The sequence below is a fragment of the Eleutherodactylus coqui genome, chromosome 10 (assembly GCF_035609145.1).
Source record: "Eleutherodactylus coqui strain aEleCoq1 chromosome 10, aEleCoq1.hap1, whole genome shotgun sequence".
Classification (NCBI taxonomy): Eukaryota; Metazoa; Chordata; class Amphibia; order Anura; family Eleutherodactylidae; genus Eleutherodactylus; species Eleutherodactylus coqui.
In genome coordinates this window covers 14631474-14654817 of record NC_089846.1, presented here as the reverse complement: position 1 = coordinate 14654817, position 23344 = coordinate 14631474, and the positions used below count along the sequence as shown (strand labels likewise).

The 23344-nt window shown below is 49.0% G+C and overlaps 1 protein-coding gene across 4 annotated transcripts in view; it reads right to left on the bottom strand.

Moving 5' to 3' along the window:
- Nucleotides 1–2853: 2853 nt before the first annotated feature.
- Nucleotides 2854–23344, bottom strand: part of PHF19 (PHD finger protein 19) — a 55971-nt gene continuing 35480 nt past the window's right edge. For all 4 annotated transcript variants that reach the window (XM_066580311.1, XM_066580310.1, XM_066580308.1 and 1 more), the window contains exons 8-15: nt 23215–23283; nt 21673–21793; nt 17606–17673; nt 14911–15078; nt 14726–14813; nt 13596–13681; nt 11626–11721; nt 2854–8978 (exon numbers count right to left, since the gene is read on the bottom strand). In XM_066580311.1, the coding sequence (XP_066436408.1) occupies nt 8630–8978; nt 11626–11721; nt 13596–13681; nt 14726–14813; nt 14911–15078; nt 17606–17673; nt 21673–21793; nt 23215–23283 (1045 nt within the window). In that variant the 3' untranslated portion in view covers nt 2854–8629. The remainder of the gene's footprint in view (nt 8979–11625; nt 11722–13595; nt 13682–14725; nt 14814–14910; nt 15079–17605; nt 17674–21672; nt 21794–23214; nt 23284–23344) is intronic.

Below are 23344 nucleotides of genomic sequence, written 5' to 3'. Positions count from 1 at the left end.
CACGGATATCATTACCCTGCGGCGGAGTTCATGTCTTTTTCCACGCGGGTTTTGTGGAGATCTGTCCGCAGTCTGTGGGCAACAGTTTGAAACTCTCCTCCACTCTGCTGCTTCTGTAAATTCCATGGATTTTCTGTGCGGACGGCCGCCATGTGTGAACCTATCCTAGAGGCCGGCTCCCGTCAGCGGCTCATGAGTAATAAGCCCCTTCCCATCATGCCTCAGGCAAGAGCACAGACATTCCCCTGTGGTTAATGTCCGCCATGTTGGGGCTTACGGGATATATCACGCAGCATGGAGTTGTCTGCAGAACGCAGTGCAGTTTGTCGATTAGTGCGGATTGCGGTGCATTATTAATTGTGGAATGAGTTCTGCCGAACATTTTACAGAATTTCAAGTTTTTTATGCAGACTTTAATTGCAGAATTAAATCTCCTGTATGATAGAAATGGCGCAACAACAATTCTGCAGAACGGCCGTAATTCTGATTTGTAAAAATGCAGACATTTTAACCCTTTCCAATCCACTGTTTAACATCTTAAGACATTATGATTTAAGGCTGTACAGCTCCGATGTTTGAAGACGTCTGCCGGGGTTGTCTTACTGTATATTGCCAGCCTCTCTGCTGTTGGAGCCTATCCAATGTGTCACCTCATGCAGTACTGGCTTTAGCCAGCAGATAGCGCCGTTGTATACCGGCAGAAAAAGAGTAAGCCCCCTAGGAAAACCAGGATACAAATGGGATTGGAAAGGGTTAACAATTGTGGAATTCCAAGCCCCATAGAGATAACATTGGGACGGGAACGTCCGCACGGATTAATCAGAGACGTGTCAAAAGTATTGATCAGTGGGGGTCCCACTGCTAAGACCCCCGCTGATCACTGGAATGAGACTGCTGCAGTCACCTGAACCTTGTGCCCCGTCGGCTATGTTCACTCGTTTTCGTCCCTTTCCAGCGCCTGAACATGGCCTGCGCAGCGGTCTGTACAAGGACTCGCCTCATAGAGATGTAGGGCGTCAGCTGCTGAGAGAGCAGAAAACGAGCGAAGACAGCCGAGGGGGCACAGCGTCCAGGTGAGCAATGCAGCCCCCTCATTCCAGCGAGCAGCGGACAACTTCAGCTGCAGCACCGCTCATCGGACCGTTCCATTAATATGTTTATATCATGTAGGAAGCAGTGAGAGAAAAGGTACGCTGACTGACCGCTATTGTTAGTCCGCTGTATATTGGGATCGGTGTCATGTTAAGGCCGGATACAATGTTCTGCGCGTGCACAATACGCAGTCCATAGAACCCATACCTGTTGTTGGTTTAGTTCACATAAGGATATCTGGCACACACACATATCATGTGCACAAAAAATATACACCGCCCGCTCTATTCTTCCCTGTAGATGAACCCTGACTCTTTGCGATTCCCCCATAGCAGGAAGAGAGCAGGGGCGGGGCTAGAGAGAGGCCAGGGCTAGAGGGGTTCCCCCAGGGCAAGGAGAGAGGAGGCGGGCCTAGAGTGTGGTCCCCTCCAGCCCCCCCACTTCCCCCTGGCTACAGGGATTTCCTTATTCTCCCCTGCAGCCAACTGGGGTCCCCCGGGGCTTTCCTTACCCTCTGTTTCTCCCTGCTGCATTGACAGAGGTTCCCCTGCAGAGGAATTCCTGCTCTCCCAGCCATAGAGAATTCTTCGTTCGGGGACGGCTGAACAGCACATTTTCAATGTCTCTCTATAAACTCCTGTTAAGGGCTTATTTACATGAGTGTATATCGGCCGGCTGATATACGCTACAATCTGATGCATTGGATTCCAATGCATCAGATCACACAGGCGTATTCCCACGGTGTAAAAGCGCCCGGCCGGCCAATATATTACGCCGGGCAGGAAAGATCCGTCCTGGAACTATCTTTCTGCCCGGAATACGTCAGCCACTGCATAGACTCCTATGGAAGCCAATGACAGCGGCCGGAGAAGGGAGGTGGGAGGAGGTTTAGCAGCGTGACTGCTAAGCTCTGTCCCCCTTCTCTCCTCCAGATACTTGCAATGTGAGGGGGTGGAGCTAAGATCAGCCCATCCCATTGCTGGCTGCAGACAAGGGGCGGAAGCTTAGCTCCACCCCTGTCTTGCCCACTCCTATTGCAAACAGTCGGAGGGGAGGCGAGAGGAGGTGAGCCGGCGAGGGGGAGGAAAAGGGGAGACAGCTTAGCAGAGCCAAACATGCCGTGAGGAGGACATCCTGCAGTCTATTGAAAGGTGAGCAAAATACATTCAAATGGAACGTATTTGCTCAGTCTTTTAGAGGTGTGAATGATGGATTTTAACTGGCCTGAAATCCATTGTTCAAACGAAAACTGCACGATGCCCACGTTTACATGTAACGATTATCGCTCATTTTTGTCCGTTTGGAAGAATTTTGAGTGATAATTGTTGCGTGTAAAAGGACCTTAACAGCTTACAGCGGGACATTTAAAATGTGCTTAGCTGTGCGGCAGCGCTCCCCCCTCCCCTTATCTCCCTTGCATCTATTCCGATTGATTACCTAATCAACCTCCGCTCTCCCCTTTGTTATCCAGCTCCCATAGGAGTCTATGGACACTCCTGCGCACCAGGAATAGGTCGGGTCGCATCTTTTCCGCTACATGTGACTGCGCCCGTGGCACGGTTTTCTGATGCCGCTTACATTCACACGCCAGGGGAAGATCCGATGCCAGTTTTGGTGCGGCTCCGTGTTTTACATGCAGGTTTTGCCGTGGATGCCATACAAACATCAGCAGAAGATCCACCAGGAGCGAAGATAGCCCGATACAAGCGGCTTGTTCCCTACATGAAGTCATCATCGTTAGGGGTCATTAACGACACGCGGTAACATATACCAAATGTTTATTGATACACGCAGTGACATCAGAATTTAAAGGTGAAAAATGTCAAAAATAGAAAAATAGCATTTTCTACACAGGCGGTTATTCCATATAAATACGATAACCTTCTCTTCAGAGAGCGCGCCGATGGGTGGCGACCGTCCGGAGGACGCGGAACGCATCCACGTGAAACTGCGGGGACGTTGTGAGGAGAGGAGGATTAGCAGCAAATGATAAAATAGGATCTATAAAATACAATCTTCACTCGCCGAGCGCGATCTAAAATAAACGTTTTCTGCTTCTTATATTAATTATGAGATACTATGGAGTAGATATAGACATTTATATGACGCTGCGTATTAGTGCACCTGTCACCCCATACACAGCGCAGGCCGCCATCTTGGCAGAGGAGGCGTCGGTTACTAGGACAGATGACCGAGCTACTAAACCCCGCCCCAGAAGTGGGAATAGTGGGAGGGGCTCGATTGGGGGGGTCCCGTCAGATGTTCAGGTGCTCCACAGCGCCTCATGTGACGGCTACAGGTATCACATGAGATCTCCGTCACATTCTGATTAGCCAAGCACATTTTGCCGCCATGATACCGCAGAGATCGGACATCGCTAGCGCCACCTGTGGGCAGATTTATCAAACGGTATGCATCACAAAATGCCGCATCATGCGACAAGTAGCGCCCACCACATTTATAACGCGCGCCATTTTCATCTTCCTACTCTGTAACACATTTGGAGACACGGCATCAGGCGGTATGTAAGAGTCTGGTCACGATATGAACTGCGACAAACTTATTTTTTTCCCCACAGCGTAAATCCGCGGCAGAATCCCGCATGTGCGCTACTCTGCTGCAGCATAAATCCGTCTGTGGGCATTAGCCCCTAATAACCGCCACCTCCTACCCCATCGGCAGTAACAGGTCCGTACTGTACGGTGCTTTAGCATATATGACCCTATATCTCTAAGTGCGGCCCGACCGTATGGCAGTCATCTAGTAACTAGATGCTCGTACTGTACGGCGCACATTGCTACAAGCGGACGCGCTGCCTTCATGACCCCTTTAAACTTGCTACGCCCCTCCAGAGGACTTCCAGTGTGGACTGCGGGACACATGCGATGCGGCTCGCTGCCCTCCATGCGTGGAGGGGGGGGGGGGGGGGTCACTGGCAGGACGATCATTCGCTAATAATTGACTTTGTTCCTGCTCTGGAATCTGCAGTCATTGGAATAACATTTGGCTTCAGCGGTAATTGGTCACCAAGCAACGAGTCACCGCAAATGACACCCATCGCCTTCCTTTAGTCTGAAGTGCTTTATGTTCTGCATCATCAGTAAACAACGTCATTAATAAATGCTCGGTGTCACGACACAGAAGTGCGCCCCCTGCAGGAAGAACGGATATATACCGAGCCGCCGCTTTGCTGGAGACCCATGTAGTATCTCGTTGGCCTCCAGACCGCAGTAGTTCGTCATGCCATAGATTCCACTAGATGAGATCATTCTAGATGAATACCGGCCCCTGCGGACAGGAAGCTTCTTGTAGAGGCTGCAGATTAAATGGAGGCACTGAAATGTTCTGACCGGCTGACAGGAAGGGGTCACCGATCCATGCTGCTTGTGCCAAATTCTGACCTCCCATCAACATTGGGCTACAGAAATCTTGACTCATCTGACCGGACGAGGAGTCAAGAATATGTATGACAGACAAGACATCACGGTGCCCCCTAGAGGTAACAGACCGTGATGACTGCCCTCTCCACAGCAGGGGATTGTATCACTACACTAACTGGACTTCTTAAAGCAGCTGCTCTCCAGTCTGGGGCTTTTACAGCTTTCACTACAACTCCCAGCATGCCAAGACTTGAAGTCTTATAGAGGACATATGGAGTACCAGTGATTAGAAGAGAAGAGTGATCACTGCCCCCTACAGGCCAAGTAGAGGCGATGCTCCTATAGAGTCTACATCACTTCTGCCCCGTACTGAAGTCGGAGGACGTTTCCCATCGCGGTTGCACATGGTTTGCAACGCCAAGTTTTGGTTTTGCTCATCGATTCCAGCTTAAATCGGCTTCAACATCACGCAGCGAATCTCTAGACCTAACACCAACCTAAAAACGGAAGCAGCGCAAGAAGATGGCCTCAAACTGAAGGCCTTGTACAAACACTTACTACACCGGCAGAACATTGGCCAACTATGGCGGCAGCCGCCCGTCTCCACCCAAATTCCTGTTAGTACGCCGCGCCTCTATTACGGACGCAGAAGTCAGTATTCGAGTATAAGGAAGAAGCGCGGAGCCCTACTCTGTTACTAATATGCATGAAGGGGCGGAGCTAGAGCAAGCGCCAACGGCCGTCACAGCGGGAGCGCCGCGGGACACACATTCACCATTCTTACAGTCCTATGGGAATCCTCTGGCCCTGTATCACTATAGTGGCGGTCTGGTTTGGACGGGCTCTTCCCACGTTGCGGGTTTACTGCTACAGGCAGAACGCGGGGGGCTACATTGTCATGACGGGAGACAATCGAAATCAATGGTCATCCACTGCTTCCAGCGAGATGCTTGAACACCTCCCATATCCAGGAACCCCCTCTATTAGCGGACTCTAGCAGACCCCCCTCTGAACCGCCATTTCATTAGTAATATCCGCAACATAAGGCGTTTGGATCACATGGCATGATAGTTACCAGGGTCAGGGGCTGAAGAGGCGATGACTGCACCCAAATGAGGAGCTGAGTGTCGCTCCATGGTAAGTGTTCTTTGGACCCTGGGAAGGATTTACTGAAGACCCGGCCCAAGAATTATACATGGATGTGGATTGGCTCCCGTCCAACATTTAGCCGTTAAGGACCCGCCTATTTTGGATCTTAACCCCTTAGTGACAGCCAATACACCTTTTCACTGACCTCCCTAATGGCCTTTAAAACTGCACATAAATCTTTTTAAGGTGGTGGGTTAGCTGACTGACAGCCAGGCTCCTGCTCTAACTGCCAGGAATGGAGAAACCTCAGATCCTGGCTGCTTCACCCACTACATGCCACAATCAATAGCAACTGCAGCATGTAAGTAGAGGACAGGGGTAAGGGGCTCTTTCTGTCAACTACTGGGACCCTCCCATGCGATTCCAAGGTACCAATGGGTTACCATGGCAGCCGAATATCTGACAAAGGCCTTCATGTCTGCCATGTAACTCAGACTATGCCAGAGGTGGGGTCTAATAGGTCATAGGATTAGTAAAGTGCACTACATAAGTAATGCAGTGTACTATCCTAGTGATCGAACAATCGCACCTTCAAGTCCTCGAGGGACTAAAAAAAAATAGTGTAAAAAAAAAAAAAAAGTTCAATTGAAAAATTTTTTTCACCATAAAAACCTCTTTAAATGGAAAACTACCGCCCAAAATTGGAGGGAAAAAACCCCCAAAAAACAGCAGCACAATATAGGTATTACCGCGTTCGGAATGACCCAGGCAATGAAAATATGGGGTTATTTATTGCGGATGGTGAACGCCATAAAACTAAATTTTAAGTATTAATACCGGATTTGCCTCCCAAAAACCACAATAAAAAGCGATCCAAAAGTCACATGTACCAACAAAAACTACAACTCGTCCCACAAAAACAAGCCCCCCTACGGCCGTCAGCCAGTTATGGCTCCTGCAATGCAACAATGAAAATCACTTGGCCCTTTAAGCAAAAAACAGTAGGCTCGTCACTAAGGGGTTAAGGAGATCCCCAACCTGAACCTAGGGGTTGCTTTTATTTTAAGACGCATTACCCTCCCTACAGAAAACTGTAATTGGTACCCAAGAAAAGGGAAAAAAAAAAACAAACCCCTCCATGCTGCGCTGATGTGGATCTTGGCAAGAGGATCGGAATGTCCCAGATACATTGTGAGGTTCTGCCTGAAAAACGCCCCACATACACGGGTAAATCACACGTTCACGAGCGCTACAGGGGGCGGAGTTTCACGGCCCGATATCGCGCTCGCCCGCGTGTAGGTAGTCTTCTGGCCCGTTTACACGCAATGACTATTGCTAAAAATTCATACAAACGAACAAATTTGAATAATAACTGTTCAATGTACAGTGCGAAAAAAAATTGCTCCCCGTTCGTTTGCGGTTGTTTTTTTATTACTGACCTTCAGTCAGCGGAAAAACTACCGCTGCCTCCTAGTTCCGTGTAAATACTCCCCCTCAGCGCTTCACTTAGAAGTTGGAGCGAGACGTCTTTCAGTCTAAGCGCTCTGCACAAGCGATGACGACCTTAGCGGTGACCCCAGCGCTCGGACCGTCATTTATGCGACTGTCGTCCCATGTAAAAAGGGCCATTAGTCAGAACATGAGCTCTTCTATTCCAAGGCGGAGGCTGCGGAGGTTGTTGGGACGCACACAAGGCATGCTGGGAGATGAAAACTGGAAGAGTTTGCCCGACCTTCGAGGCGAGGTCGGTGAAGTTAGAGGGCGCTGTGGAGCCTTTTCTCAATGGGTCCCAATCAGATCAAGCGTTATTGAGGTGGTTGGGTAGTGCGATCACCTAAAGCTACTGATCGTCTTATTGTAGGACCCGTCTCTTTAAATGACCAAGGAATCTATTTTCTTCTTTCATCTCTGCAATTGAGGAGCCATAACTTTTTTCCTTCTCATCGTCATAGCGGGGCGAGTTGTATTTGGTAGGATGTAGCGGTACCCATCATTTACCAACGGCTTGATTAGGATCTTTGGCACGGCCTAATAGGTCTATAGCAGGGGAAGGTCTGGGGGACTTTAACGGGACACTGGCTGCCAAGGCAACAAATTAGCATGCTGCAGGGCACCAATGTGGTGACAGAGGGAGCCCCTTTCTTCTGCCAAACACCTTAGATGACAGGGTTGCCTCTAAGGGCTTAAATGGCAGTGATAGCGCCTCTATAATCACCATGATGAGAATATATATCACAATGTGGAACTAGCACCCGACCGTGACATACATTTACCTCATTGGTGGTTACGGGGTGAAGGACGCCAAGGAGGAACCTAAGGAGGTCATCAAGTCTTAAGGAGATGAAGCTGAATTATTGCTACAACTTCCAAGTATTGGTTTGTGTTTCAAGATCTTTGCTTGTTGTGAGTGAATGTGAACAATTCGGTTTCCATTCAGGGGCTAAAAACTGCTCAGCCCCTTCCTCACAGCTGAGGGTTTGCTACAAGTGTGTGAAGTCTAGAAAATCCTCTGTGATGCATCAGCAGCGCAAATCCCTGTCCTGTCGATCTGGTACAATGTATCTGTCAAATTAACATGTGTCAGTCTGGAGTCCGCAGAGGATTGTCTACACTAGCTGCAACTGTAGCAAACCCGCAGCTGTCCACTGTCCACAGGTAGAGCTGAAACACAAAGTCCTTAGAAAGTTGCAGAAGTTTGTCATCAGAGAAGGTATTTAATGGCGGAGTTTAAACGTCTTTGGTCCTACCCTCTGTGCCGTCAGTGATAATGGTACGTGCCTGGCAGCCATATTACCGCACCCTGGGGGGCCTATAAAAACAGAATTGTTAAGTGTAAGTACTAAACCTGGAGTAAGGCATTCGGCATTGTACCCTGTATTAAGTGCTTTCGTTATAATTGCAGCAAGTTAATAAAAATAGAAGTCTCTTTGACACCTACACAACGCCCTCATCATGGCAGCACAACCCCTCGCCAGCTCCGTGGTGGGGAGCGCCGGCTGCCGCCCGCAGACTCTACCTTTGGTTACTTGACTAACATACACAATATATACTTAGGTTATAAATCTGCCTCAGTATGGAGTTGTTCCGTCCCACTCCACCAGGTACTGAACTTTGCCCTCCAGGGTGATTCTTCGCGCCAGGACCTGGTACTTCTCTCCGCATGCCAACCTGCCCGCAGCTCCAAAGTAATTGGTGATAGAGGTCTTAAGGTGCGGCAGCGACACGTCATCCTCACTGATGCTTTCGTAGGTGTGCCCATCCAGGCCGTTGTCTTGGAAATCAGACGCTCTGGTATATTCTATAAACTCTTGGGCGCAGCTGCTCTGTTGGTCGGAATGGTTCACCACCCGTCTTTTTGATTCGAAGGACGAATACATCTTAGAAGTCAACTTTCTCTTCCTGCTTCCAACATGGCCCCTAGAACGGAAGACGGGAAGCAATCAGAAGACCTGCAACTCCTTACTCTGCCTTGTGTGCCCGTACCTCAGACGCTCAAGGGCTCGGCTTGCTGTTATGCGCATTTTGGTGGGAATTTCACCCCCATTTAAAAAAGGTCCAATCCGCACTGAAAAGGGGCAGCAGAAACAATAAAAGTATAGACAGAAGAACTCCTGCGCCCGGGGAAACCAGAAAACCCAACAGACACCATCAGATGGACGCAATAGGAGACTACAAGTAGTAAATAATACGGAATGGTCCAGATCAAAGACGCCTCCGTGATAAAGTCAAAAGTAGAGATGAGCGAGTATACTCGCTAAGGCACATTACTGGAGCGAGTAGTGCCTTAGCCGAGTATCTCCCCGCTCGTCTCTAAAGATTCGGGGACCGGCGCGGGTGACAGGTGAGTTGCGGCGGGGAGAGAGATCTCCCCTCAGTTCCTCCCCGCTCTCCCACGTCGTTTCTGCCGTCACACGGCCAAATGTCTGACCATTGTCTATGTGTATATCACCCCTCACTCTTCACCCCGCCATACTGTGCACATTTCCACCCCGCCATACATCTCCAGCCCTTTACCTTCTGTATCACCCCATTACTTGTAGTATGTAAGCTCGTTGGAGCAGGACCCTCACCCCTACTGTTTCCATCAGCTGATTACTATGTAACTGTGGTTCTGTAATGTTTGTATTTTGTCTTTCTGTATTCCCCCTGTCTATGTAAGCGCTGCGGAATATGTTGGCGCTATACAAATAAAGATTATTATTATTATTATTAATTAGCGGTAAAATACATATTAAAATCAATAGTTACCGCTAATTAGTCTTGTGCTTGAGAAAGGAGCATTTGGAGCTCTGAAACGCGTTGCACCCTTTTCTACTGTCAAAATAAATATTTGCTCTTTCTGACTTTGATCTGGACCATTCCGTATGGTTTACTTCTTGTAGTCTCCTATTGTGTCTATCTGATGGGGTCTGTTGGGGGTTTTCTGGTTTCTATAATTTATTACTTTTGGCGGTTCCACGCACCCCAGCCGCTCTCCTTTGATGTCCCCTCGGGATGGGGGGTTTCCTTCACCTATGACACTTTTGCTGTTTGCACCCTTTAGTCATCACGCAGCAAACCATCACAGTTTTACTTCGCCTACTAGCATCAGAGGTGCGGTCCTGACCAAAAAAATGATATGCTGTGGATTTAGAATCTGCACCGCAGGTCAATTTCTGCAGCAGATTTTGAAAATCTCTCCCACATTGCAGCTACTGTGAATACTAGAGATGAGCGAGTAGTGTCTTAGCCGAGTATCGCCCCGCTCGTCTCTAAAGATTCGGGGGGCCGGAGCGGGTGACAGGTGAGTTGCGGAGGGGGGCGGGGAGGGGTATAGAGATCTCCCCTCCGTTCCTCCCCGCATCTTTAGAGACAAGCGGGGAGTTTCTCAGCTAAGGCAATACTCGCTCATCTCTAGTGAATACTACTGATTTTCCATTAATAAAACCCACACAGAACATCGGCGAATGTTCCCTCGGGTTGGAAATGCTCTGCAGTAGAATTCGCTGCAGGAGAATCCACAGCATGTATGTGGAGGAGAATTTAGAAATCCCATCCCAGGCTGCAGACAAAATCTGTGATGCGGATCTGTAAATTAACCTGTGCTGCGGATTTTAAATCCCCCATCATCAGTTTAGGCTGTGAATTTTCAGAGCCGACTCCACCTTGTCAGAGGAGGAGGTAAAATCTGCAACACAATCGGTACCAATTGATGTGGAGTTTCTGCTACAGATTTACTATGGATATTCTGCTGCGGAGATTCTGCTGAATTTCCGCCCCCAGAGTAAAGACACCCTTAGGGCTCGTTCACATCTGCGGCAGAGGTTCTGTTTGGAGGGTTCCTTTGAAGTCGTGGACATAATAGTGCAGCATGTAGCACCATTTCATCCAGGAGGGCATTACACTGGTCGGAAGGGAAATCACAGGACAGATCCGTTGTGGCCAGGGATTCTGTTGTCTTGCTTGTGAAACAGAACAGGAAAACAGAATCCATAAACGCCAATGTGAATGAGCCCCCTAGGCTATCCGCATCCTTGTAGATTTAGATACAGATTGCCACCTAGTACTTCACCCCTTCCAATAATGGAGTGAAATACTAGGTGAATCTGTAACATTATTAATCTGTGCATTATTCATTACACATTTTACCACTGTGGATGCGAAATATGTGAAGGTATCCCCAGATCGCGTCCACAAGTTGTGGAATTTCTGCAGTGGAGATACAGATTTGCATCAAAAGTCAAATTTTGACGCAGATTTGCGGTTGATTTCACAGACTCTAATTTGACGAGGTGAAATCAGCCTTAACAATCTGCAGCCCAAATTGACATCCCAGGATTTAAAGTCCTCGCCTCGGGTTCATTTACAGTGGATTGTCGCTGCAGTTTGTGGACGAGGTTTCTTGACTTCTTCCCCTTTCTGCTACTTTAATGAGTTAAATGCGTGCTGTAAGGCAGACGGCGCAGACACTTCGTGTGAACAGTCCCTTTAAGTCTATATGTTTAATATTGGAAGAAATCCCTCTACATTTTTCAATCAGGGGTTTTATTCCATATGCTCTTATAACGGTCATTGCGCCACTTACTGGGACTCGTACGACAGACTGGTGGAGGCAGAGCCGGACGTACTGGCGGCGTCATTGGAATCCAGATCGGAAGTAAAATTCTGTCCAGAACTTGCACTAAAAACAAGAAAAGACATTGCAGGAAGGAAAATGGAGACTTAGAAATAAATCACAGGAAGGAGGACGGGGGCTTGGAAATACTTCATTTATACAAAATGCAGCTAGCATAAAACAGCATGCGGTGCTGCCGAGCCCAGCGGGTCGTAGGAAGTCAGCCGTATTGTTAGAGGACTTCACTGTGTAAAAGGTCGCTGTTCCAAGAGCACATCCCCCGATCGTTTGCCCTATTATGGCATATGGACATCATGGAGTGGGGTTCCCTGCTCAGGACCCCTCTCTATGATCCAGAACAGAGAGCTGCTAAATAAGAGGGGCTCCTGTCATTGGTGGACCTCGTGCCATCCGGATAGGACAAGATAGCCATTCATAGGATTGGCCGTCCTGTATGACTACATTTGCCATGCAGCTAGCACTGTAGGGAAAATTTATAGCTGGCCGTGGCTTCCCCAAGCAATACCAGCCGATTGCTAGGGGCGCTGGGAGCGGGAACCAAGGTGATCAGCTGTTGGCCACAGGCCTCACATTCTTGAAGGAATTCTTCACATTGGCACAACCACCTTAAATAAACATTATCTAAATACACATTATAAACTGACTCAATATGTATCTGGACTGTCATAAGACCAGAAAAAAATCCCTCATCACCCGTCACATAGATACACTGACTGCCAAACATCATGGAAGAGCAGGTAAAATTGGTTATGAAGTGGCGTTACTGACGGCTCGGGAGCGCCCAGCCCTGTATACGTTGTGAAGGAGGTTAAACTCTGGCCAGCGGGCTCATGGCAAGGCAACATGAATGATTGGGGTTAGAAGGAGGTACGATAACGGGTGCCAAACGGATGGTACGTTCCATTTCAGATGTTGTTTGGATATTTAACATTCCTCCATCCGCAGTGTCACATGAACCGGGAATACATCAAAGAAGGCATTACCACCCACAGTGGACAGCGCGGGGGTGCCCACGGGTGTTTAATGATCGTGACCGGCGGCATCTGGCTAGAATAAATGGTCAGTGTGAACACATAAGCAACTGCGGCAAAAATCACATCCACGTTCAGTGCCGGCGACCCCGCGCACATAGCCCGCAGGCCCGTGCCGGCGACCCCGCGCACACATAGCCCGCAGGCCCGTGCCGGCGACCCCGCAGGCCCGTGCCGGCGACCCCGCAGGCCCGTGCCGGCGACCCCGCAGGCCCGTGCCGGCGACCCCGCAGGCCCGTGCCGGCGACCCCGCAGGCCCGTGCCGGCGACCCCGCAGGCCCGTGCCGGCGACCCCGCACACACATAGCCCGCAGGCCCGTGCCGGCGACCCCGCACACACATAGCCCGCAGGCCCGTGCCGGCGACCCCGCACACACATAGCCCGCAGGCCCGTGCCGGCGACCCCGCACACACATAGCCCGCAGGCCCGTGCCGGCGACCCCGCACACACATAGCCCGCAGGCCCGTGCCGGCGACCCCGCACACACATAGCCCGCAGGCCCGTGCCGGCGACCCCGCACACACATAGCCCGCAGGCCCGTGCCGGCGACCCCGCACACACATAGCCCGCAGGCCCGTGCCGGCGACCCCGCACACACATAGCCCGCAGGTCCGTGCCGGAGACCCCGCACACATAGCCCGCAGGCGAGTGCAGCGTTCCTACAAATAACAGGGAGATGTGGGCGGCTATCCAGACGGTTCAACATCCCTCCATCCACTCGTGGAATTGATGCCAGGGCGAGCTGCTGAACATTGCCAGGCTAGATGGGTCCTACACAATATCAGTTCCTGTCCTATGAGGTTTGGCACATCAATAAATGATATTTAAGCGATTTCCTGCAGTAGTCAGCCGACTGGGAAGGAAGGAGTGGGAGCAAGCAAGTTTACCTCTTTAGGCTCTGAATCTCGTCCAACGTAAAATCAAAGATGCTGGCCAGGTGGTGGTTGGTGCTCCAGGCCGAGGTGAAGTCACTCTGTAATGACAGGAGGGGAAGGACTCATCATAAAAGGGATGGTGATCGCAGAGGATACGGAGATGACATGTGCAGCGATAGAATGATTGGAACAAAGAGTAACGATGATAAAGAGGCAGCGATAATGATGGCGCTGATGATACACTGATTGTAAGAGAGCAGCGCAGAATCGGAATCCTTAGGCTTCTCAGTATCCAAGCCTGTCAAGCTTGACAAAGACCGCAGCGTCGGTCGAAACGTCGTTTGTCAGTTTTTTTGTAACCAGTGGATTCACAATGAAGAGGTTTGGATTCTAAGAAGCCTTCTAAGGATTCCGATTCGGTGCCGCTCTCCTACAAGGTTTGCTTTGCGTGGAGGATTTGAAGAGGTCCAGATCCCTAATTGAGCGCGCACTCCTCTGGCTCCCCCATTGTTTGGACTTTGGTTTGGGCTGCTGATCTTTGCTTTTCTGTTCGGTGTTGATGATTAAAGGGGTTGTCCCGCACCGAAACGGGTTTTTTTTTTTTCAATAGCTCCCCCGTTCGGCGCGAGACAAACCCGATGCAGGGGTTAAAAAAGAAAACCGGACAGTGCTTACCTGAATCCCTGCGCTCCGGTGACTTCTTACTTACCTGGTGAAGATGGCCGCCGGGATCTTCACCCTCGGTGGACCGCAGGGCTTCTGTGCGGTCCATTGCCGTTTCCAGCCTCCTGATTGGCTGGAATCGGCACGTGACGGGGCGGAGCTACGAGGAGCCGCTCTCCGGCACGAGCGGCCCCATTCAGAAAAGAAGAAGACCGGACTGCGCAAGCGCGTCTAATCCGGCGATTAGACGCTGAAAATTAGATGGCACCATGGAGACGAGGACGCTAGCAACGGAACAGGTAAGTGAATAACTTCTGATAACTTCTGTATGGGTCATATTTAATGCACAATGTACATTACAAAGTGCATTAATATGGCCATACAGAAGTGTATAGACCCACTTTGTTTCGCGGGACAACCCCTTTAATATCATCCTGTACAGAACATTACAAATGACTGTTTAGCAGACCGTTACTGACACTGGGAATGGCGTCCTCCAGGAGGAACTGCGACTGCTTCCTGCGGATTCCTCTCCTCTCCTGTCGCTGGTGGTCGCGGGGCAGGAGGCTGCAACAGACAAGACAATGCCGGTCCTGTATTTAGAGGCTGTACAGCGTATAATGACATCCCCCGGAGTTCTGCTGCACACGTGTAGTGAGGATACCTGCTCTTGTACTTGCTCCGTCCCTTCTTCTTGACGTCACCCCCAGACCGGTTCTCAGTTTGACCCAGCAGTTTGTCTGGTAGGAGCTTGCTGGGGGGACTCGGAGGGACCCGGATACGCAGGCGGAAGATGCATTTTTTTCTCTTGATTTCTTTTCCACAAAGAAACCTAAAAAATATATAGATAAAATAAAAGTTACATCAACCCGTTGGTCAACCAGTCATCCCTAGAGGTTGTCGGAGGGATGAAACCTTCTCTGTGTGATTGTAACATTGATAGAAGTGATTACATATCAGAGCAAAAGCATCATTTATTGTGGAGGACCGACCCCTTGTAGGGAGGCTCTAGGACCCTGATGTACGGCCTCTAGCTTGGATACAAGATGTGATACGGGCAGACATGGAGGCTCTAGTACCCTGTTGTACTGCCTCTAGCTTGGATACAAGATGTGATACGGGGGGCAGGGAGGCTCTAGTACCCTGTTGTACCGCCTCTAGCTTGGATACAAGATGTGATACAGGTGGGCATGGAGGCTCTAGTACCCTGTTGTACCGCCTCTAGCTTGGATACAAGATGTGATACGGGGGGCAGGGAGGCTCTAGTACCCTGTTGTACCGCCTCTAGCTTGGATACAAGATGTGATACGGTGGGCATGGATGCTCTAGTACCCTGTTGCACCACCTCTAGCTTGGATACAAGATGTGATACGGTGGGCATGGAAGCTCTAGTACCCTGTTGTACCGCCTCTATCTTGGATACAAGGTGTGATACAGATGGGTATGGAAGCTCTAGTACCTTCTAGTACCTCCTTTAACTTGGATACAAGATGTGATACAGATGGGCATGGAGGTATACAGGTTCTGTATGGTATCCTGCAGCATATCACTCCACATTTGCTGTAATTGAGCCTCTAGATTGTATAAACTCATAGGCTGTGGAAGTTGGTGTCCTAGATGGTCCCATAATGTTCTATTGGTGATAAATCTGGCGATCGGGCAGCCACTGAAGTGTGACAATGTTGTGGGGGGCTTCCTGTGCCCCCCTTGTGTGTGCGGCCGAGCATTAAAGGGGTTGTCCCGCGGCAGCAAGTGGGTCTATACACTTCTGTATGGCCATAATAATGCACTTTGTAATGTACATTGTGCATTAATTATGAGCCATACAGAAGTTATAAAAAGTTTTATACTTACCTGCTCCGTTGCTGGCGTCCTCGTTCCCATGGAGCCGACTAATTTTCGCCCTCCGATGGCCAAATTAGCCGCGCTTGCGCAGTCCAGGTCTTCTGCAGTCTTCTATGGGGCCGCTCGTGTAGAATGCCGGCTCCGTGTAGCTCCGCCCCGTCACGTGCCGACTCCAGCCAATCAGGAGGCTGGAATCGGCAATGGACCGCACAGAAGCCCTGCGGTCCACGGAGACAGAGGATCCCGGCGGCCATCTTCAGCAGGTAAGTATGAAGACGCTGGACCGCCGGGATTCAGGTAAGCGCTGTGCGGGTTGTTTTTTTAACCCCTGCATCGGGGTTGTCGCGCGCCGAACGGGGGGGGGGTTAAAAAAAAACAAAAACCCGTTTCGGCGCGGGACAACCCCTTTAACCTGGTGGAAGCCGCCATGAGAGGAACACATGTGGCTGCAGGATGTCCTGAACACAATCGCTGAGCTGTCATTGTCCCTCGTACCACTACTAGGGGGGACAGACTATCATATGTGATGGCCCCCCAGACAATCACACCAGCAGGGGGCAGTGTGCCACTCCACAGCAAAGGCAGGTTTGAGGCGCTCACCCCAGGTCTATGGACCCAAACATGACCATCGTCAGCACCCAAACTAAACCTGGATTGATCGCTGAAGACAACCCGGTTCCACTCCATTGCGTCCAATTTCATCATTCATGACATCACTGCATATAATGGGGACCACGAGACCAAATGTCCTTCAGCCAAGTGCCTGGAAATGATTCTAACAAATGCAGCAAACTGTAAACGATGGCGGCACCTATCTGTGGATGGCAGACAACGAAACAATTGTCCGACAAACACAAGCAGTTCTAGTCAGACGCGCCTCTCTACTGGTGGTCTGTAGGAGGCGTCCTGAGCCCGGTCACCTTGTGTGCCCCCATCCACTGGTCCCAACACCTCCTAACAGTCTTGTCAGAACGGCCTTGTGGGGGACAGTTCATGGATACGACCATCCAGCCTCTCACATCCCAGTACTGCGCCCCTCTCAGACTCTGGTAACGGGGTGAAATCTCTTCCCTGCGTCGTAGAGGCGTCTAGTGGACAACAAGCTCCACACAAGCGGAAGAAGAGGTCACTACACACAAGGAGCCTCCGAGAGCCTCTTATAGGCCAAGGGGGGAACCACTTTTAGGGTCTCGAGTGACAAGACCGCTCATCTAATCACCAGACCCCCAGCATTTACTTATCTGCCTGGATTGGCTTTCTCTGTTCCTCCAGCAAACAGTTGCAAACTTAGCGGTTGTCATTTGCACCATTCCAGCATGCTGCACATCCCGAGGAGACAGGTTGGCCTGAGATCAGGATTTGCCCATTATGTGCGGTGGTTAAATATTCTCGAGCGCTCTGGTACGTTTCCTGAACGCCAACTTATTTTTTCTCACTTCCTCCATCACTCAGAATCCTCATTATCCGTCTCATTAGCAAACAGAAAAAGTAATGATGAAGCAGCCGGCACTCACCTGCTTTTATAGCTGTTCAAAGCCTCCAGGAGGTGCTGCCCACGCTCTTCTACCAGGGTGACGGCCAGCTGCAAGGGCAATGATGGACAAGTCAGGTATAGACAGGTAGAGGGATGTCGGCAGGCGATTACAGAAATGTTGGACTTACTAATACAATAGGGAAGTATCAGCATTTCACATAGCAGTCTCAATATTATTCCCATTGGCACACGATGCGTCTAATATACCAGCAGATGCACCCGTTCAAATATTAAAGGGGTTGTACCAGTTAACTTTTACCACCCATCCATAGTCGGATTGTGTGTGTTGACATCACCGAGACGCCCACCGATCCGGAGGATGGAAGGAGCGCTGCTATTAAGGTTATTAAGGGGGCATCAATATGGAGTGGGGGCACAGATACTGAGTTGAGGGCACTCTTACCAAGTGCGGGGGCACCATAACCAACTGGAGGCACTAAGGGGCAGCATTAGAGTTGAGGGAACTAAGGGGCAGTAGGGGACATTGCTGCATTCAAAAGGGGCACACAGGTGGCATTATTACACACAACGAGGAACGCAGGAGGCTTTGGTTTGCCAAGTGAATGAACTGGCGAGGTCAGCACCGACTCGTTTGCGCTCATGCAGCCCGTTTAGACAAGCAGATCATTGTTGAGAATCGTTCAGCATTTCCCATTCTATGTATACAATGAAGGGAAGTGGATAAACGCAACGACACGGGCACGAGCCAACGATGACTTTACCAGCCTGTGAGCCGCCATCGCTGTGTATGGCAGCGCATCTCACATACGCGCTCCTGCGCAGTCTGACTAGTTTCTTTTCAATTCCCCGCTCCGTCGCATAGCAGTGTTGTGTATTACACGCCGCACATAGACAATGTATGTACAGCGTGTAATATGCAACCCATAGAGAACAAAAGAGCTTCACGTGGTGAAATGGAACACGCTGCACTCTTTTTCACACACATATTATATGCAATCTACACAAATGCGAATGGATCCGTGAAAATCAATGTACTTTCACTGACCCAATTCACCGCATACGTCGCAGCGTTATCATGTGAATGAGCCCTGACTCTGCGGTTTGGCACCGAGAAGATCCATATTGCTCTGTCGTACAAAGATGGCACCATTACTGCGTGGTGCATTAACCCCACGGGTCATCTGCTCGGCAGTATTGTTTTTAGGCGCAATCTCTTTTTTTAAGGTGTTACTCATTACTACAAACATTAATTCCAAAGTCCAGTTCAGTTTTAGGGGACACTGTGCCATACAGCAGGTACAGTAATGGGTGCAAATGGCGCAGCAATGGGCACAGAATTCAGGGAGGAGAGATTATGTATGTTGGGAAAATGTTAGCAGGATACTGAAGAAGAAGCGAGGAAGCAGAGAGGTCTGTGCTGCAAACGTTACAGAGACAAGTCTGGCTGGAAGGAGTCGTCATGGAGGTTTGGGTCGAATGGAATGGAAAAGATGGGGAAAGCAAAAAGGACTCCAGTTAGAGAGGACCTTCACCTGTCATCTCTGGATATACCTGTACTATAATCACATATATAATCTACATCTGTGTAGAACGCGTATCTACAACTATATGGTCGCTGTATGATAGTGATGTCGGCCCTTATAGAGTGGCTTTTATTCAGTAACGATATAGTAATTCGGCACTGTGCAGTAATAACGGTAGTAGTCGTGGTGTGGCAGTAATATTGCTCTTTGTATAGTGAGTTACTATTCCGTAGCACCATGGTAGTAATATTTAGTGGTTATGGTAGCGGTCCGAGCGGCTTTGTGTAGGGATATTGGGGTTTAGATTGGTTTTGTTCAGTACAGATATGAGAGGGATATTTAAATAGTGTATGGCGGTAACGTTTGGTCCTGGCATAGATGTTTTATGTGGTAACTCACGTGCGGCGCTGCTCCATTCATTTTCAATGCGACTGCCAGAGATAGGGGAAGAAATCATCCATACAGCGACAAGAAAAAGGGGACATGGGACACCTATTCTTGGGATTAGTGGGGGTCTCGGGGGTGAGAAACCCACCACTCATGGGGAATAGGTGATAAAAGTGAATTCTGGTGACCCCCTTTAAGCACATGTTAGCCCCTCTGTACACCGGGTCTGACAAGCGTTTGATGTTAATCTATATATATATAAAATTGAATGTCTGTCTGTCTGTCTGTTTGTCCTTTATGCGCTACTACACCATTCATCCGATCGCCATGAAACTTTGGGAAGTTGTTGAGTACACTCCTGGGAAGATTATAGGCATAGTACAAATATCCTACGATAAATGGTGCGCGTGTGTGCGAGCGTCGTCGACAGTTACGCCCCCCCCACGCCCCCCCCCACGTAGATCGTTCGATTTCCATCACTGCCACTAATTCTCTCACTTCCCGATGTTGTAGAAACATGAAATTTGGCACGAGCATTGATTATGTCATAAATAGGAAAAGCTAATGGGTCCCAACTCGATTATTCAATTCTATGCGCAAAAGAATTGGCGTCCAAATTTTACGTACGGAATCTAATTCTCTCACTTCCTGATATATATAAATGAATGTCTGTCTGTCCTTTATGCATTACTACACCATTCATCCAATCGCCATGAGACTTTGGGAAGTTGAAAGCTGCGCTGTGATTGGTTGTTATCTAGATATATAAAAACGAACGTATGTATGTATGTCTGTATGTCTGTCTTCGCAGCAACGCGCGACGGGTAAGCTAGTTATACATAAATGTGTCGTCCTGGATGGCATCGCCTCCTGAGAAGTCACGTACGCCACAGTACAGGGCAAAAAGGCACAAGAATTTTAAGCAAGCAAGATACTAGTATCCTGCTGTAGTCTCGGTTGTGTGCTACTACATGTCATCACTAGGTGGCAGCAAAGAATCAGGGTACAGAGAGCAGCAAGCAGAATGTTGTATGCTGCTCCGAGATAGTATCAAACAAGTTAGGCTTAGATACAGCAGCTCATCAGACAGTATCACACATGATAGGATTAGATACACAGCCCAGCAGACATCACACAATGGGATTAGATACACTGGTCAGCAGGCAGTATCACATATGGTAGATTAGATACAGCAGCTCAGCAGACAATATTGTACATAAGTTTGGATACACAGCACAGCAGACAGTATCACACAGGATATGATTAGATACATACCTCAACAAGCCCTATCACATATGATAGGATTAGATACACTGGTCAGAAGATAGTGTGTAGTACTACGATTAGATACAGCAGCGGTAGTACCACACATGAAAGGCTTAGATACACAGCTCAGTAGACAGTATCGCATAAGATAGGATTAGATACTCTGGTTAGAAGGCAGTATCACACAGAATAGGATTAGATACACTATTCAGCAGACAGGATGAAAGATTTTATAATGAAGGCTATTTTGCAAAACGCTTGAAATTCTGAAGTTTCCCAATTCTCAAATTACTCGGGAAATTCCCTCCATAAACAAACAGTTCACGGTCAGCGATTGTATCTCCACTGGTCACTCAGCGGCTGCTTCGGTCATTTATCGGAAGGTCCCATACAATAACGGAGCTGATGGATCCACCCCTTTCCATCATCCACCTCACTCCCTTCCCAGAACAGGCGGGGAGAGGATATGATGGCGGAAGCTGCGCTCTTACAGATGAGCAGATAGGACGGGCTGACCAGGATAGACCAACTTTAATTACCTGCTCATTAACCTCTTAAGTTCTACTGCTGATTAATCATACAGATGCCAATTATCCAACACACTTTGTCCAAAAACCTATCACTTTGCTGGGTGGCACAGAGTTTGGTGGTTGAGTTTCTGTACATTTCTCATGGCAGATTCTGGTCACCTTGTGTTACATACAGAACGCGGCCGCGACCAAATGTCACCGGGGTAGGCTGGCATAGGAGCTGCACAAACTGGATGCCATCGGTTTTGCCCAGAGTCTTCCTTTACTGCCGCATCTACTTTGAGTTGTGCAAATTGTCCCCTTACCGTGGGCACAAGTCCCCCTAGAGCATCCATTTATTTCCTGTACATGCGGCAGGGCAGGCATGCCTCCACACTTACCTTCCCGAGCTGCAGATGCTCCCAGTTGTCATTGACAAACGTCAGGATCTCCTCGAAATCAAAGTATTTCTTCTTACTGAGGACCCCCAGGTTGTACAGAGCGAGGTGTACCATGTCCACCCTGGAAGGGAAGGCAGCGAATGAGAGGCAGTGGTATCCGCCAGCGTCTACACCAGTGAGACTTATCGGAGATGCACAAATGTAAGTAAAAATTAAGCAAATTACGCCAAAGTCAAAAATGGCGCGAGCAGAATAACGGAATCTTTAATACCCCCTTTCCTGGGATATGTTTTTGTCTGGTTTAGGCTCCATTCACACGGGGCAGTTCGGTTGCAATAAAAACCACACCAAAAAGTGCCCTGGGGAAACCTTGTGTTTTTACCGCATTTGTAGTAAATTTGTGACAAGAAACGCACGCAGTTCTGCGAATGCACTTTTTGGTGCGGTTTTTATTGCAACCGAACTGCACCGTGTGAACGGAGCCTCAAAATGCAACAGATAAAGCTAAATGTTTGCACAAAGCGGATACATTGGTCACATCTCTAACTGTCCAGATGTGCGCCGGCACTTTATACGGGTCACTAAAAAGGTGACAAATTGAGCAACTTTTTAAAAAGACGCAATTCCTAAATCTGTCTTAAAACTTTATTCCACTCAAACTTCGCCCCATTTTCTGGACACTTCGGGTGAGAGGCACGATGGGGGCATTCACAGAACTTCATGCCAGTTTCTGAAGTTTCTGGTAGGGATTTGCACAAAAATATGAGACTTTTTGTGGTCTGCCCCTTTTATTTATTAAGCAGAGGGCGTGGCTAATAAATGCGCCCCCATGTGTTTGGTGCGTAGTTTTTGTAGTTTTAGACTCCTTACGGCACGTTCATGCGGTCCTGCAGTTCTGGTTTAACTCCTTCCTTCCGTTCTCTGAGACGAACAATGACAATACTGGAACCGTTGGACCAAAACGGTCCCCCCTGACTATAATGGAGTCTTTCCAATTTCCGTCATTCTGCCCAACATTTTCTTGAACGAAATACCACTGCACGCTGCGTTTTCTATTTCGAAATTTTAAGCCAGATGTGCGCCATAGCCTCCGACGGGAGCGTCTGACAGAGGTGTGAACGTGGTGTTCTCTTATGTTGCTTCATACTGGTGTACTTATGCACTAAGGATTCTCACCATGAATTGGGGCACATTTTTTATTATATTCAGTTAGTTTTATGAGCGGTCTTAGCCCCTCCCCTTTGTCACACCACTTTTCTAGACTGTCAAAGTGGGTGCAAAAAGTCCCAAAAACAATTAAATAAGGCTAGGGCTGTATGGGGAGCTTTGGCTAAGCCAGGGGCTGTGACCAAACACCGTTATGTAGCCAGTCGACCTCATACTGTTATTGAAGTCAGTTGGGTCGCGGTCTGAGTCCCAGGTTGCCCGGCCCACACTGTAACCCCATTGACTTCAATGTCACCATAATGTTAATTTTGCACACAAGAAGTAGTCTGTTATTTTGATGCAATCTGAGAGAATTCTGGCCCCCCGAACCCTTACCATCGCAGCGGCAGCCGCTTGATGAACTCGACGCCATGGTTGCAGACAGAGCAAAAGAATATGAAAAACCTGCCAATAAACAAAAAGGGATAGATTAATCTTGTACATGACATATAAGACATGGTCTGTC